Source organism: Oncorhynchus tshawytscha, linkage group LG09, assembly GCF_018296145.1.
Source record: "Oncorhynchus tshawytscha isolate Ot180627B linkage group LG09, Otsh_v2.0, whole genome shotgun sequence".
Lineage (NCBI taxonomy): Eukaryota > Metazoa > Chordata > Actinopteri > Salmoniformes > Salmonidae > Oncorhynchus > Oncorhynchus tshawytscha.
Window position 1 is genome coordinate 60,426,300 of NC_056437.1, and position 14,227 is coordinate 60,440,526.

General features: G+C 39.5%; 1 protein-coding gene across 4 annotated transcripts; it reads left to right on the forward strand.

The window, feature by feature from the left end:
* Positions 1–6,388: 6,388 nt before the first annotated feature.
* LOC112214640 (ubiquitin carboxyl-terminal hydrolase 47) lies at positions 6,389–13,441 on the forward strand. Of its 4 annotated transcripts, XM_024373546.2 has the most exons (13): positions 6,389–6,543; positions 6,760–7,109; positions 7,948–8,045; positions 8,162–8,258; positions 8,384–8,499; positions 10,395–10,465; positions 10,590–10,721; positions 10,885–10,971; positions 11,124–11,252; positions 11,471–11,599; positions 11,779–11,816; positions 12,009–12,043; positions 12,692–13,441. In XM_024373546.2, exons 2-13 carry the CDS (start codon positions 6,985–6,987, stop codon positions 12,808–12,810), a joined length of 1,176 nt encoding a protein of 391 aa, XP_024229314.1. In that variant the 5' UTR covers positions 6,389–6,543; positions 6,760–6,984; the 3' UTR covers positions 12,811–13,441. The 4 variants fall into 4 exon arrangements, with proteins under 4 accessions (XP_024229314.1, XP_024229315.1, XP_024229316.1 ...); XM_024373547.2 differs by lacking the exons at positions 6,389–6,543; positions 6,760–7,109 and adding an exon at positions 7,117–7,657; XM_024373548.2 differs by lacking the exons at positions 6,389–6,543; positions 6,760–7,109 and adding an exon at positions 7,123–7,206.
* Positions 13,442–14,227: the final 786 nt, after the last annotated feature.

A 14,227-nucleotide genomic window follows, 5' to 3' on the forward strand; every position in this document is an offset into this window, starting at 1 on the left:
CAAGTTATCCGTCTGAAAATGTGCAAATACACTGCTGCCATCTTGTGGACACCATCGGAATTACAACCAGAGTAATGGCTAGAACTGGGACCTTTCTCTTGCATTTCAAAGGTAGAAAAAAAACAGTTGGTTGTTTCTTTGTATTTTCTTCTACCAGATCTATTGTGTTATATTCTCCTACATTCACATTTCCACAAACTTCAAAGTGTTTCCTTTCAAATGGTACCAAGAATATGCATATTCTTACTTCAGGGCCTGAGCTACAGGCAGCTAGATTTGGTATGTCATTTTAGGCAAAAAATTGAAGAGGGGGCCATCATAACATGGCATCATACAATACAGGAAAGTTACCGATTTAAAAATAGTATTGATAATACTTTTTTTGACAGATGAAGAGACAAAACAATGTAGCCTCTTGAACAAATAAACCTCTTTCTCTTAGAAAGTACATTCTCAATTTCATAGACAGAGCTAGTATTGATGCAAGGACTGACCATCCATGATATCAAAATTATAGTTTTAACCCCGTTTTGAGTCTTTTACTTTGTTGGAGTAAAACAATGGATCGAAAAAGGATTGAACAGCTGAACAGACAAGGACATGGTTCTACCAGTGGTGGTATATATACCCCAAATTGGGGTAGAATCTCCTCCTCCTCTCTAACCATTACATCTCTGTTGTTAGAAAGGAAATTAAGTGACGCGGGCAATAAACTGTCCCTTCTCCTTTAATGTGACCTGACCTGACCTCGACCCCTTTCCTCACTAATCCACAGCTCTCCACCCTTAACAGTGCCTACCAACATGTGATAGTCTTCCCTGCCCTGAAATGTTTACTTACAAGCCCTTAACCAAAAATGCAATATAAGAAAGTATTTACTAAAAAAACTGAAGTTTAAAAAAAAGAAAAGAGAAAAAGAGAAGAATAAAAAATAACAAATAATTAAAGAGCAACAATAAAATAACAGTAGCAAGGCTATATACAGGGGGTACCGGTATAGAGCCAATGTGCGGGGGCACAGGTTAGTCGAGGTAATTTAGGTAATATGTACATGTAGGAAGAGATAAAGAGACTATGCATAGATAATAAACAGAGAGTAGGGGGGACAATGCAAATAGTCCGGATAGCCATTTGATTAGCGTTTCAGGAGTCTAATGGCTTGGTGGTAGAAGCTGTTAAGAAGCCTTTTGGACCTAGACTTGGCGCTCCGGTACTGCTTGCCGTGCGGTAGCAGAGAGAACTGGAGTCTATGGAGTCTTTGGCAATTTTAGGGCCTTCCTCTGACACTGCCTAGTATAGAGGTCCTGGATGGCAGGAAGCCTGGCCCCAGTGATGTACTGGGCCCGTACGCACTACCCTCTGTAGTCCCTTGCAGTCGGAGGCCGAGCAGTTGCCATACCAGGCGGTGATGCAACTAGTCAGGATGCTCTCGATGGTGCAGCTGTAGTATCTTTTGAGGATCTGAGGACCCATGCCAAATCTTTTCCTCGTCTATCGATGAACACCTGATGGCCAAATGTAGTCATGATGAAACACACGGAGAAACACGCAGAAGAACATGGCTCACTGTGGTTTCAGGCGCTTCTAGGATGGGGTGGCAAGCACACCAAGATCGTCGGTCGCACCGTTGGCATGTCTAAGAAGAAGTAAACTATCTCCCTGCTCCCTATGTGTCAATAAATGCCACAGTTCACACAAAAAAAAAAAAAAAGTTGCAGGAAGAATGAAAAGAGAAGTGTAGAAGGGATGGAGCTTTTGGGTAAAGACAAGAAAAGAGATGGATACATATGAAGTTTGTTTGGTCCAATTTGAAAACTGAAAAAGACGGAATATAATCAGATTTTTGGTACAATTCTGTCTTTAACCTAGAGTTAAATTGTTATATATATTTGACAACAAACTTTAACTTAAGTCCTGTTATTAGCCTCTTTATGTTCAACATCGTTCATCATTTTACTCAGATTACTGTATATTAAAGATGCTTTGTATGTAGAGAAGAACTTAGTCCTGATCTTGATTCTTGAAAGACTTCACAAGAGGTTTAGAGATCATCCTTAGTCTGACATTTTAAAAATGCTAAATATAATTCTTACATTTTATTTGACACTTGTATTTTTCACCCCTTTTTTTAATCCCAATTTCAATGATGATCTTGTCTCATCGCTGCAACGCCCCAACGGGCTCGGGAGAGGCAAAGGTGGAGTCATGCGTCCTCTAAAACATGACCTGCCTAACCGCGCTCCTTAACACCTGCCAGCTTCATCCGGAAGCCAGCCGCACCAATGTGTGGGAGGAAACACCTTTCAACTGGTGACCGGAGCCAAGTAAAGCCCCCCCCCCCATCCAAACAGAAAAGTGGTGCGTGCATATGTATTCACCCCCTTTCCTATGAAGCCCATAAATAAGATCTAGTGCATCAAATTACCCTCAGAAGTCACATAAGTAGTTAAATAAAGTTCACCTGTGTGCAATCTAAGTGTCAGATGATCTGTCACATGATCTCAGGATATATACACCTGTTCTGAAAGGCCCCTGAGTCTGCAACACCACTAAGCATGGGGCACCACCAAGCAAGCGGCACCATGAAGACCAAGGAGATCTCCAAACAGGTCAGGGACAAAGTTCTGGAGACGTACAGATCAGGGTTGGGCTATAAAAAAATATCCAAAACTTTGAACATCCCACAGAGCACCATTAAATCCATTATTAAAAAATTGAAAGAATATGGCACCACAACAAATCTGCCAAGAGAGGGCCACCCACCAAAACTCACGGACCAGGCAAGGAGGGCATTAATCAGAGAGGCAACAAGTGATCAAAGATAACCCTGAAGGAGCTGCAAAGCTCCACAACGGAGATTTGGAGTATCTGTCCATAGGACCACATTAAGGAGTACACTGCACAGGGCTGGGCTTTACGGAAGTGTTGCCAGAAAAAAGTACATTGCTTAATATCAGGAGCTTCATGTCTGGCCACAACAGTTGACTATGAAGTTAATAAAAAAAATTCAACCATTGTCTCATAACCTGTTTTACTTTAAATCATAGAGTCATAAATCATTCTTACTAATATCATCCTGTCTGTTGACGAACTTGAGGATCCTGTCTCCGGGGTCATAGCTCTTCTCGTCCTCCATTTGGTTGCTCTCGGTCTCCTCTCGGTCTTTCAGTTACTGTGTCAAACACACAGGGTGGACTGTGAGATATGACTAAGGGAGGCAGGCATGCAGGTGTGCTCGCCCTGGAATTTTCCTTGGCCTCATTTTTCAACATCAGTAAATGTTTCTTTCTTTCCACCTAGCATTTACAGTCCCCTTTATTTTTAAAAAGAAGTCCAACCTCTGCTTTGGTGACAGGGTGTTTTCGAAAGCTACACCCAGGCTCTGGAATTCCCTCCCTTCACCTGTCCCCTCCACATGTCAGAATGTCCATTTTTCAGTCCTTTCTTGTTGACACCTAGTCTCATAGACTTGATGTAACATAGTAAACTGAAATCCGGGACACTCAAATGAGTATGATATGTTACATTTGGTATGGTTACAGAAGACGGATGCTTATTTAAGGCAAAAACGAAAGGTACCAGGTTGACACCTGGTCTCATAGACTAGACATAACATACTAAACATAAATCCAGGACACTCAAATGAATATGATGCAGTATGTTATGTTTGGTATGGTTTCATAAGACAGATGGTTACTTAAGGCATGAACACAAACATCTAGCAACTCAAAGGTTGCAAGTTTGATTCTCATCATAGACAACTTGCTACCTTTTAGCTACTTTGCAACTACTTAGCTAACCCTTCCCATAACCCTAACCTTAATCCTTTTAGCTAACCCTTCCCATAACCCTAACCTTAATCCTTTTAGCTAACCCTTCCCATAACCCTAACCTTAATCCTTTTAGCTAACCCTTCCCATAACCCTAACCTTAATCCTTTTAGCTAACCCTTCCCATAACCCTAACCTTAATCCTTTTAGCTAACCCTTCCCATAACCCTAACCTTAATCCTTTTAGCTAACCCTTCCCCTAACTAAGGTTGCCAACTGTCCCGTATTAGCCGAGATGTCCCTTATATTGGTCTTTCCCATCCAATCACAGTATAGCGTAATTGCGCCAATTCCTGCAAAGTAATTTCTGTTGTTGTTTGGTCAGTTTGGCAGATCAAGGAAATATGGATAAACCTGCAAAAAAGAAGACTGTGCAGCTACAACAATTCTCAATTGGCCGAGGAGGGGAGAATGACCTAACTCAGCATGCATCCACAAAAATACACAAGGCCACGCTAGCTAAAGGTGCTAGCAATATCGGTGCATTCTTCGTGACGTCTACTGAAAATGACAAAATCGTGGCAAGTGAAGCCTGGTTAAACACGGACTCAGCAACGACAGCACCGAGTGTCTTGTTAAGCTCAATGGTGCTTTGTTTCATGACTCAAATGTTGTGAAGATGCACTTGGGAAGAACGAAAGCTGAGATGATTACAATGAATGTTTTAGGACCAAAGACTGTGCAGGATATTTTGGATGATCTGTCCCCGATCGAAGGTGAGCCTGTGTATTTCTCAGTTGCCAGTGATGCCTCAAGCAAGGGAAAAATACAAATGTTTCCAGTGTGCGTGAGATATTTCTCTGTGTATGATGGAGCGCAGTGCAAGTTACTTGACTTTTATGAAGACATTGATGAAACTGCAAATGGCATACATCAAGCTCTGATCAGCTGTCTGGAAAAGCTGAACTGGATATTAGACACATCACAGCCTATGCAGCAGATAATGCCAATGTCAACTTTGAAAAACACCACTCTGTTTACCAGTTATTGAGCAGTGCCAACAATCGCATTCTGAAAGCTAATTGCCCAGCTCACATAGCTCATAACGCCTGCAAGAACGCCTGCAATCAGCTGTCAGTGGATATTGAGACAATTGTTTTAAAGATCTACAGCCACTTCTCAGTATCTGCTTCTCGAAGAGAGGAACTGCGTACATTCTTCGCCTTTGCTGACATTGAGTGGCGTGAAATTGTGCGACATTTTTGCGCACGATGGCTCGCTCTTCATCCAGCTGTCGATCGTCTCCTGCAAAGCTGGCCAGCTCTTACTTCATACTTCAGGTCCCTTGGGGAGACCTGTCCTGGTGGACTGAAGAGTATTTTTGTAAAACAAAAATCATAAAAAAGCTGAAGGAAACAACGCTCTGCATCACAGATTTTTACGAGGTAGTCCAAAAGTTCAAAATTAAGATGCTTCAGCGGAAAAAGGACAGCTTTTTTGGATACCAGACCAAGCAGCTGCTGGACAAACAATTGTCAGCGCAAAGGTCCAAGCAGCAACAGGACTTTGTGAAGTTCTATGTCATTACATACATTGACAAGTGGTTTGATTTCTCACCAGAAAATGTCATGGTAAAAGTGAAACCGATCGGCCTCTATAAGGAGCTCTCCTTCACTGACCTGGAGCAGGGGATGGTTGCCCTCAAAATGACAGAGACAGTCAGTATGGACCAACTCTATGAAGAGTTTTGTGATATAAATACCTAGGTCTGGCTAGACTGTAAACTCTCCTTCCAGACTCACATTAAGCATCTGCAATCCAAAGTTAAATCTAGAATTGGCTTCCTATTTCGCAACAAAGCCTCCTTTCACTCATGCTGCCAAACATACCCTCGTAAAAGTAAAACTGACTATCCTATCGATCCTTGACTTCTGCAATGTCATTTACAAAATAACCTCCAACACTCTACTCAGCAAATTGGTTGTGTCACCAAAGCCCTAGTTTCTACCAACCACTGCAACCTGTATGCCCTCGTTGTCACGATCATCGTATGGAGGGGACCAAAGCGCAGCGTGGTGTGAATACATTCTTCTTTTCTTTCATGTAGAACACGAAGAACACTTAAACAAAAACGATAAAACGACCGGGACCGCTACATAAACAATGTGCTAACGTATAACATAGACATAGATAATCACCCACCAAGTACCCACAGAATATGGCTGCCTAAATATGGTTCCCAATCAGAGACAACGATAGACAGCTGCCTCTAATTGAGAACCAATCTAGGCAACCATAGACATACAATTTACCTAGAAAGGAAAAAGCCCCATAAACATACAAAACCCCTAGACAATCCCCATATTTGTTTTTGTTTTTCTGCTCTTTTGCACACCTGTATTTCTACTTGCACGTCCTCATCTACACATATATCAGTCCAGTGTAAATTGCTAAATTGTAATTACTTTGCCACTATTGGCCTATTTTTTGCCTTACCTTCTTACTACATTTGCACACACTGTATACAGAATTTTCTATTGTGTTATTGACTGTACGTTTGTTTATCCCATGTGTAACTCTGTGTTGTTTTTGTCACCCTGCTTTGCTTTATCTTGGCCAGGTCGCAGTTGTAAATGAGAACTTGTTCTCAACTGGCCTATCTGGTTAAATAAAGTTTCAATTAAAAATAAAAAAATACAGAAAAAGAGATGAACATTATTGACAGTGCTGCAGCTGAAACTCAAAACTACTGAGAAAGTACGCCAGAGCTCAGGTAGGCAGTTAAAACTACCACACAAACAAACACACACATCACACTCTGAGAATTGACCGTTGGCTAATTGAATGGTTACACACTGAACAAAGAAACTTGTATTGAGTATAATTTGATAAGAGGGAAACGTGAAATCAATTCAAATGAACTTGATTATAATGCTGATATGTGAAGCTATCCTATGATGTGTTCTACCCTCCTCACCTTTTTATTTAGGGAACAGTATGAGTACCATACAGACAAGCAGCTGGAATATTCATGCCTGTTCTCCTTTTATGGGATCCAGAAGGAAGATTGGAAATGTCTACTCTCCTCTTCTATTTTCATGATTTTTTTCGACATTTTATTTGACCTAAACGTTGTGCTTCGTTAAATTATATATATGTCTATGTGTGAGAGAGAGGGGGATCATATAATTAGGAATTGGACTACTAATGTAATATGCTCTGTTTGGGGATATACATTATTAATAACAACTCTCAATATGTGTTTTATTTTTTTCAGTTGCCCGTATACAATACGCCACATCTGGCCACATATGCGTATTACTGTAGATTTCAAGCGAGGTAAAGTGAATCTAAATCGAAACTGAAATTTGGAAAACAAATATGTCGCACTTCTCTTTCTCGAAGCTGAAAAATCGGTGAAATCGGTAAATTGTTGGTAGGCTACGGTTTTAATTGTGTTATCACAGTGCTAAAATGTACATGAAACTAACGGAGTAATCAAGTCATGAAATCATACCGATATATAGGTATTGTAAAATGCCTTTAGTCCGTTTACAGGCTTTATTTCAGCCCTGCTGAAGCTACTATTCATGTAGATTATTCATGTGTGCATGCATATTGTTGTGGCGAATCTTCAAATATTTGGAATTTGAATCCATATGCGAGGTCTACAATTAGATTTTAATACAGACGACATTTTCCATATCGCTGTCCACAAATGAGTGTTGCTGCAGCAGTAACCTCAAAACTAAAATCCGCGCAAACAGATGTACAAAAATGAAACTATGGTGCGTCTTTACGAGTGACGGGCTTTGTTTATCGAAAAAGGCCTGAACAATTATTGTAAATAAAATAAAAACTCCAAGTAGCCTCGTAGCCCAGATACGGTACGACATTCTCATTGTTATTTCATAAATGATTTAGCCTGATAATAATTATATTATATTCTATATATAATGTGGTTATTATTGTTATTGTTGTAGTTATATAATTGTTGTTACATTGTTATAATTGTTATAGTGTTGTTCTAATAATACTCGTATAATTAGTCTAGTATGGGTTTACAATAAGGTAGGCCTAAATATATTTTTCCAAATCAAGGGGTATATACATTTAAATCTAACAGATTATGGCTTTAATGTTTTCTCTGTTAACACAACATCTTTTGATTATTCAGGCGCGAAAAAATGAGTTCCAAGGAGAATCCTCCAAAGAAAAAAGGATGCGACAAAGGCATCGTGAAGAGGTTTAAAATGAGACTTGACCTCATATTTGGTAAGCAATAAGTACGTTTCTGTCTCAAGATCGAGCCATTATAGGTCTACATGCTGACACACTGAAGTGGATCAGTTATGGTACTACAATAATTCATTATTCTTTCTTTATTGTAGACTACAATGGCTTAGTTAATCAAGGAGCAACCTGTTATTTAAACAGTGTGCTGCAGGTCCTCTTCATGACTAAGAACTTCAGAGAGGCTGTGGAAAGGTTTGGGAATTTCCATTTTCTGATTGAGTCCCACTTAACACAATGATTACAATCTAAAATCAATACATCAAACTTTAATAATATGCAGTAAGAGAATATATTAGATATCACATCGATCTCTACAGTCACTGTGGTCAAGATCAGAAGACTGCTGATTTTCACCTGAAAAGCCTTTTTAAGGCATTGAAGACAAGTGAAACTCACACAAAGGACATCTTATCCATACTTGGCATTAGAAATGGTGAGTTTGCTTTTGATATCCTGCTGAGAAAGAGTATATATTTGACCTAACTTTGATAAATATACAAGTGCTCTAAGAGCATTATACTGTATATTCAAACAAGTATAATACATTTCTTTCCTGCAGTCAAATGACCTGGTGTCCTCATAGGTGGAATGTTATTCATATTTTTTTGAATTTCATAATTAATGAACATTTAAAAAAGAAAATGCCTAAAATCCGCTATTTCTATGTCAAATATATATACTGTGACCTCCCGAGTGATGCAGTGGTCTAAGGCACTGCGTCGCAGTGCAAGCCGAGTTACTACAGTTCCTGGTTTGATGTCATGCTGTGTCGTAGCCATCCGCGACCGGGAGACCCATGAGGCAACAAACAATTGGCCCAGCATCGTCCGGGTTAGGGGAGGGTTTGGCCGTCCGGGATATCCTTGTCCCACTCCTGTGGCGGGCCCGGGCGCATGCAAGTTGACATGGTTGCCAGGTGTACGGTGTTTCCTCTGACACATTGGTAGGGCTGGCTTCCAGGTTAAGCGTGCATTGTGTCAAGAAGCAGTGTGGCTTTCCGGGGTTGTGTTTCGGAGGACGCACGCCACTCGACCTTCGCCTCTACCGAATCCATAGGGGAGATGCAGCGATGGTACAAGACTGTAACTACCAATTGGGAATGATGAAATTGTGTAGAAAAGGGGGTAAAATAATTTTTACAATAATAAGTATTCAGACCCCTTCCCTTTTTCCACATTTTATTACGTTACAGCCTTATTCTAAAATTGATTAAATAAAATGTTTTCCTCCTCAATCTACACACAATACCCCATAATGACAAAGTGCTATTGTAATAAAAATCAAATCTGAAATCCCGTATTTACAAAAATATTAAGACCCTTTGACACTCGAAATTGAGCTCAGGTGCATCCTGTTTCCATTCATCATCCTTGAGATGTTTCTACAGCTTGATTGAATCCACCTGTGGTAAATTAAATTGATTGGACATGATTTGGAAGGGCACACACCTGTCTGTATAAGGTCCCACAGTTGACAGTGCATGTCAGAGTAAAAACCAAGCCACGATTGTCTAAAAAATTGTCCATAGAGCTCAGAGACAGGATTGTGTCAAGACACAGATCTGGAGAAGGGTACCAAACATTTCTGCAGCATTGAAGTTCACCAAGAACACAGTGGCCTCCATCATTCTTAAATGGAAGAGGTTTGGAACCACCAAGACTCTTCCTAGAGCTGGCCACCCGGCCAAACTGAGCAATCGGGGGAGAAGGGCCCTGGTCAGGAAGGTGACCAAGAACCTGGTGGTTAGTCTGACAAAGCTCCAGAGTTCCTCTTTGGAGATGGGAGAACCTTTCAGAAGGACAACCATCTCTGCAGCACTCTACCAATCAGGCCTTTATGGTAGAGTGGCCAGACGGAAGCCACTCCTCAGTAAAAGGCACATGACAGCCTGCTTGGAGTTTGCCACAAGGTACCTTAAGGACTCATACCATAAGAAACAAGATTCTCTGGTCTGATGAAACCAAGATTGAACTCTTTGGCCTGAATGCCAAGTGTCACGTCTTGAGGAAACCTGGCACCGTTGGTGGCAGCATTATGCTGTGGGGATGTTTTTCAGTGTGTGTGTGTGAGGGGAATTATTTTGTTTCAAAGTAGATTTGTTTAAGACTACCAAGAAACACTCTTGTGTGACCCTGATTTAGCCCACTGCATTAAAAGGTTAAACTATATACATACATTTGAATGAATCAAATTATAAATAATTTTAGTAAAACATATATATATTAGTAAACAATTATAAATTATATGAGTTTATATATATGAAAAAGTATATCCTTTGCATTATGACCTACCGCAGGAGTGTTTTGACTTCTTGTTTTTACCAATCAGTTTACGAGCAACGGGATGCTGCTGAATATTTTGAGAATATTTTAAGCATGGTCAATCCTTATGTGTCTAAGGTACAGTATTATTTATTATTTATACTGACATGTTATTAGAAAAAAACCTGCAACTGAACATGTTATAAATACAATATTTGCCATGACAAGACTTTATTATTATATGGCATATTTTTGTATTTAGATCTTCAAAGGACATTTGAGACACACAATGAGATGTTCAGAAGGTCATGTGACCAGTGTTGAAACTGGTCCATTCTGGACTCTGCCACTCTCAATAGAAAATCCATCAGACTCAAACAAAACCTACAGTGTGGTAAGGAAAATATTCTTCAAGTATTTTAGTCATTTCCAAAGGTTTTGATTTTGCAGGGAAGGATTGTTTGTAAACGTGTGTGTGTGTGTGTGTGTGTGTGTGTGTGTGTGTGTGTGTGTGTGTGTGTGTGTGTGTGTGTGTGTGTGTGTGTGTGTGTTTACAGAGGGATGGTTTTGAGAAGTTTTTCAAGTCTTCAACTGTCAGTGAGATGTATTGCGACCAATGCAATGAGAAAACCTATTCAACCATTGTGAGTTGTGATGTTGAGAATATTCAATCATATCAAAATCCTTAATCCACAATGGTACCAAAAGCCTCTCAAAAAGATAACACGCTTTAGACTATGGAAGGTAATGGCTATACTGATAGACTGATAGTGTGTGTTTGTTTTGTGTCACCCAGGCATGTAAAATGGAACATCACCCAGAGATTCTGACTCTGCTCCTCAAGAGGTTTGAGTTTGACTACCACAGTATGTCATATACCAAAAATGACTGCTGTGTTGAAGTTCCTCACACGTTACGGACAAAGGTATTTAGAGATACTTTCTTAATAGGACAGGTGCTTTTGTAACATTTTTCTCATGTAGGCGACACATTTGTATATGTATGTATTCAGGCAGGAGCACTATAAAAGGAAAACAGAGGTGTTCTCTCATTCTCATTGGTCCTTCACCGGTCCCTACCAAAAACAGCTTCGTAAATGTAAATGATGGCGGTGTTTTTCTTTCTTTCCGTCTCTCTGAACAGAACTGTGACTATGAACTCTATGCAGTGGTGGACCATGTGGGAAGTCTAAGAGGTGGACATTACACTGCTAGAATCAAGTCCTATGATGATCACAACTGGTATGTGTTCGATGACAGCTACGTCAGACAGGTATGTTTTGTTGTCAATTGAATTGAATATTGACTGTTTCAGTGTCAAATATGATGTGTCGTCAAAATATATTAAAACACCACCAATAGACGCCACCCTCAATATACTGTAGGCCATTGTACACAATGATTTGCATATATTTGTATACTCTTGTAATACATACTGCTCCTCCCTTACAGCCCAATCCACAATCAATCAGTCATATGAATAATGAAAGGTAAAATGTCAGTGTTTTCCATCTCTTGACGTTTGTGTGTGTGTGTGTGTGTGTGTGTGTGTGTGTGTGTGTGTGTGTGTGTGTGTGTGTGTGTGTGTGTGTGTGTGTGTGTCCAGAGAACATCATGCCAAACTGAATCACCTCTTTTTTTGTAATATTACAGTTTTAACATTATTTTCCTATTTCCACTAGATCCCAGAGTGTGTATCTGCTTATGTACAAGAAATGTAAGTTAAAGTGGCAGTGCAGTAAAAAATATATATATATTCCTGTGTTTTCTATATATTTCTACACTACTAGGTTGGAATGATAATTGCGAAAATGATGTAAGAGCTGTTTGAAAATACTGCCTGAAATTTTAGCTTGTTTTGCATGGGTGGGGTTTTGGACAATAGACCAATAACCAATAAGAGAGGTAGCCCTACTCTTTGCCAATAACAGCTAGTTTTAAGGTTACATATTCCTCCCAATAGGCTTCTCCAAATAGGTCCCTCACTCAGACCACTCTCAGACAGTCATAGGAAAACTAGAAACCTTTTTTCTTTTCTTTTTTTTAACCATTTTAATTTAAAACAATCACTGTAAGGTACTTAATTGTTACCCAGAAATGATTTGATATTGAGAAAGAAATGGCTGCATTGGAGCGATAACAATCTGTCATACAGTCATCCCGTACAGTAGCATCACTTATCTTAAAGGATCCTCCTATATGTCTTCAATTATCCTGAATTCAACAGATCCTCTTCAGTCCCCTCAGATTTGTGGCCCTAAATGTTAATTCTGCTTGGATAAACTGAATTATGCTTCCTTCATCTAAACTCTTTTTGACCAATTACAGTCAAACTTATCTATGCATTTCCCTCTGTAATTCTAAGCACGTGCTCCAGATCAACCAGAAGAGGAAATTAAGAAAAGAGGAGGAATTAAAGTGTATGGAAGAGGAATGGAAGAAAATAGAAGAAGAATTGAGGAAAATAAAAGAGGAATGGAATAAAATCAAAGCGGAATTGAAGAAAATAATCAATGTAGAATCATAGAGTATAGCATTGCAATTGGAGAGAATATATGTGGAATTCAAGACATGGGTAGACAACAATGGAAGAGGCATTGATGACATTCCTCAACAATTCATGACAATAAGAGAGACAGTGAAGATGATAGAAGAGGAAGAGAAGAGAATATACGGAGTTGACGAGTATAGAACAGAAATTTAAATGAATACAAAAGAAATTGAAATGTATAGAAGAGGAATTGAAAAGCATAGAAGAGGAATTGAAAAGTATAGAAAAGGAATCGGAGAGTATAGAAGAGAAAGTGAAGGGTATGGAACAGGAATGAAATATAATAGAAGAGGAATGGAAGAGTGTAGAAGAGGAATTGAACATATGACGGAGTCTGCTACGTCCCATTGGGGACGCTAAGTCACTTAAAGCTAACTGCCAGTTGAAGTCTCTGGGAAAGTGATATCAACAATGGCAACTAACAGCTTCACTAGCCAGCTATTCTGCTTAAAGCCTAGGCTATCATTCAGCAATAAAACAGGTACGCTTGGAACAAATTATATTCTGTTTTAGGTCCCGCTTTATTTGAAGTGCATCTTATGAAGGCTAAGGCTTCATAAAGCAGTCATATACTGTAGAATTTAAAAGTACTAGATAAATGGGCCACAAATCCTCTATAACTATTTCATGCTCTAGAAAAGAGTAACGAACGTCAACAAATAAATGAATGGTTATGTCATACAGCTATGCCACATTATACATCATTATAGAGCATGATATATGGTTATAGATCATTTGTGAAGCATCTATGTAGTGCTTTATGAAGCCTTCATAGGATGCACTTCAAATAAAGTGGGCCCAGTACCCAGTTTTATTCAGTGGCCTTGTTGAAAATTTTTAGACATATAGATACAGTTTTTAGTTTTAGGCTACAAGCCCATTCTGCCTAGTCTGTGTCATTAGCCATATCGACTAAAGAGAACACGTTTGCATTTTGTATTTATTATATCTCTTTAGTCATACAAATAATGCCAACAACAGGCAACTTCAAAAGTCCTTTATCACTTGATACATAAAATGTTTAAAAATTAGGCTTACCATGTACAATGTTTGTTCTGGGGTGTATTCATTAGTGCACACCCTAGCAAACCATTAGCAATGATTGCCCACTCAAGGGGATGTTGGGGGGGTACGTGTATGACTAAAGAGATGAATGAATACAGAATGAAAACATGCTCTCCTTAGTCGGTATGGCTAACTATAGCAGCTCATATAAGATAGAATTGTGCGTGTATTGGTAAAGGCCTGCTTTAACTGTGTGTGTGTGTGTGTGTGTGTGTGTGTGAGTGTGTGTGTGGAAATAAGAACCTAACTAGGGAAGTATGTCCTATGCAGTGGAGGCTCCACAGA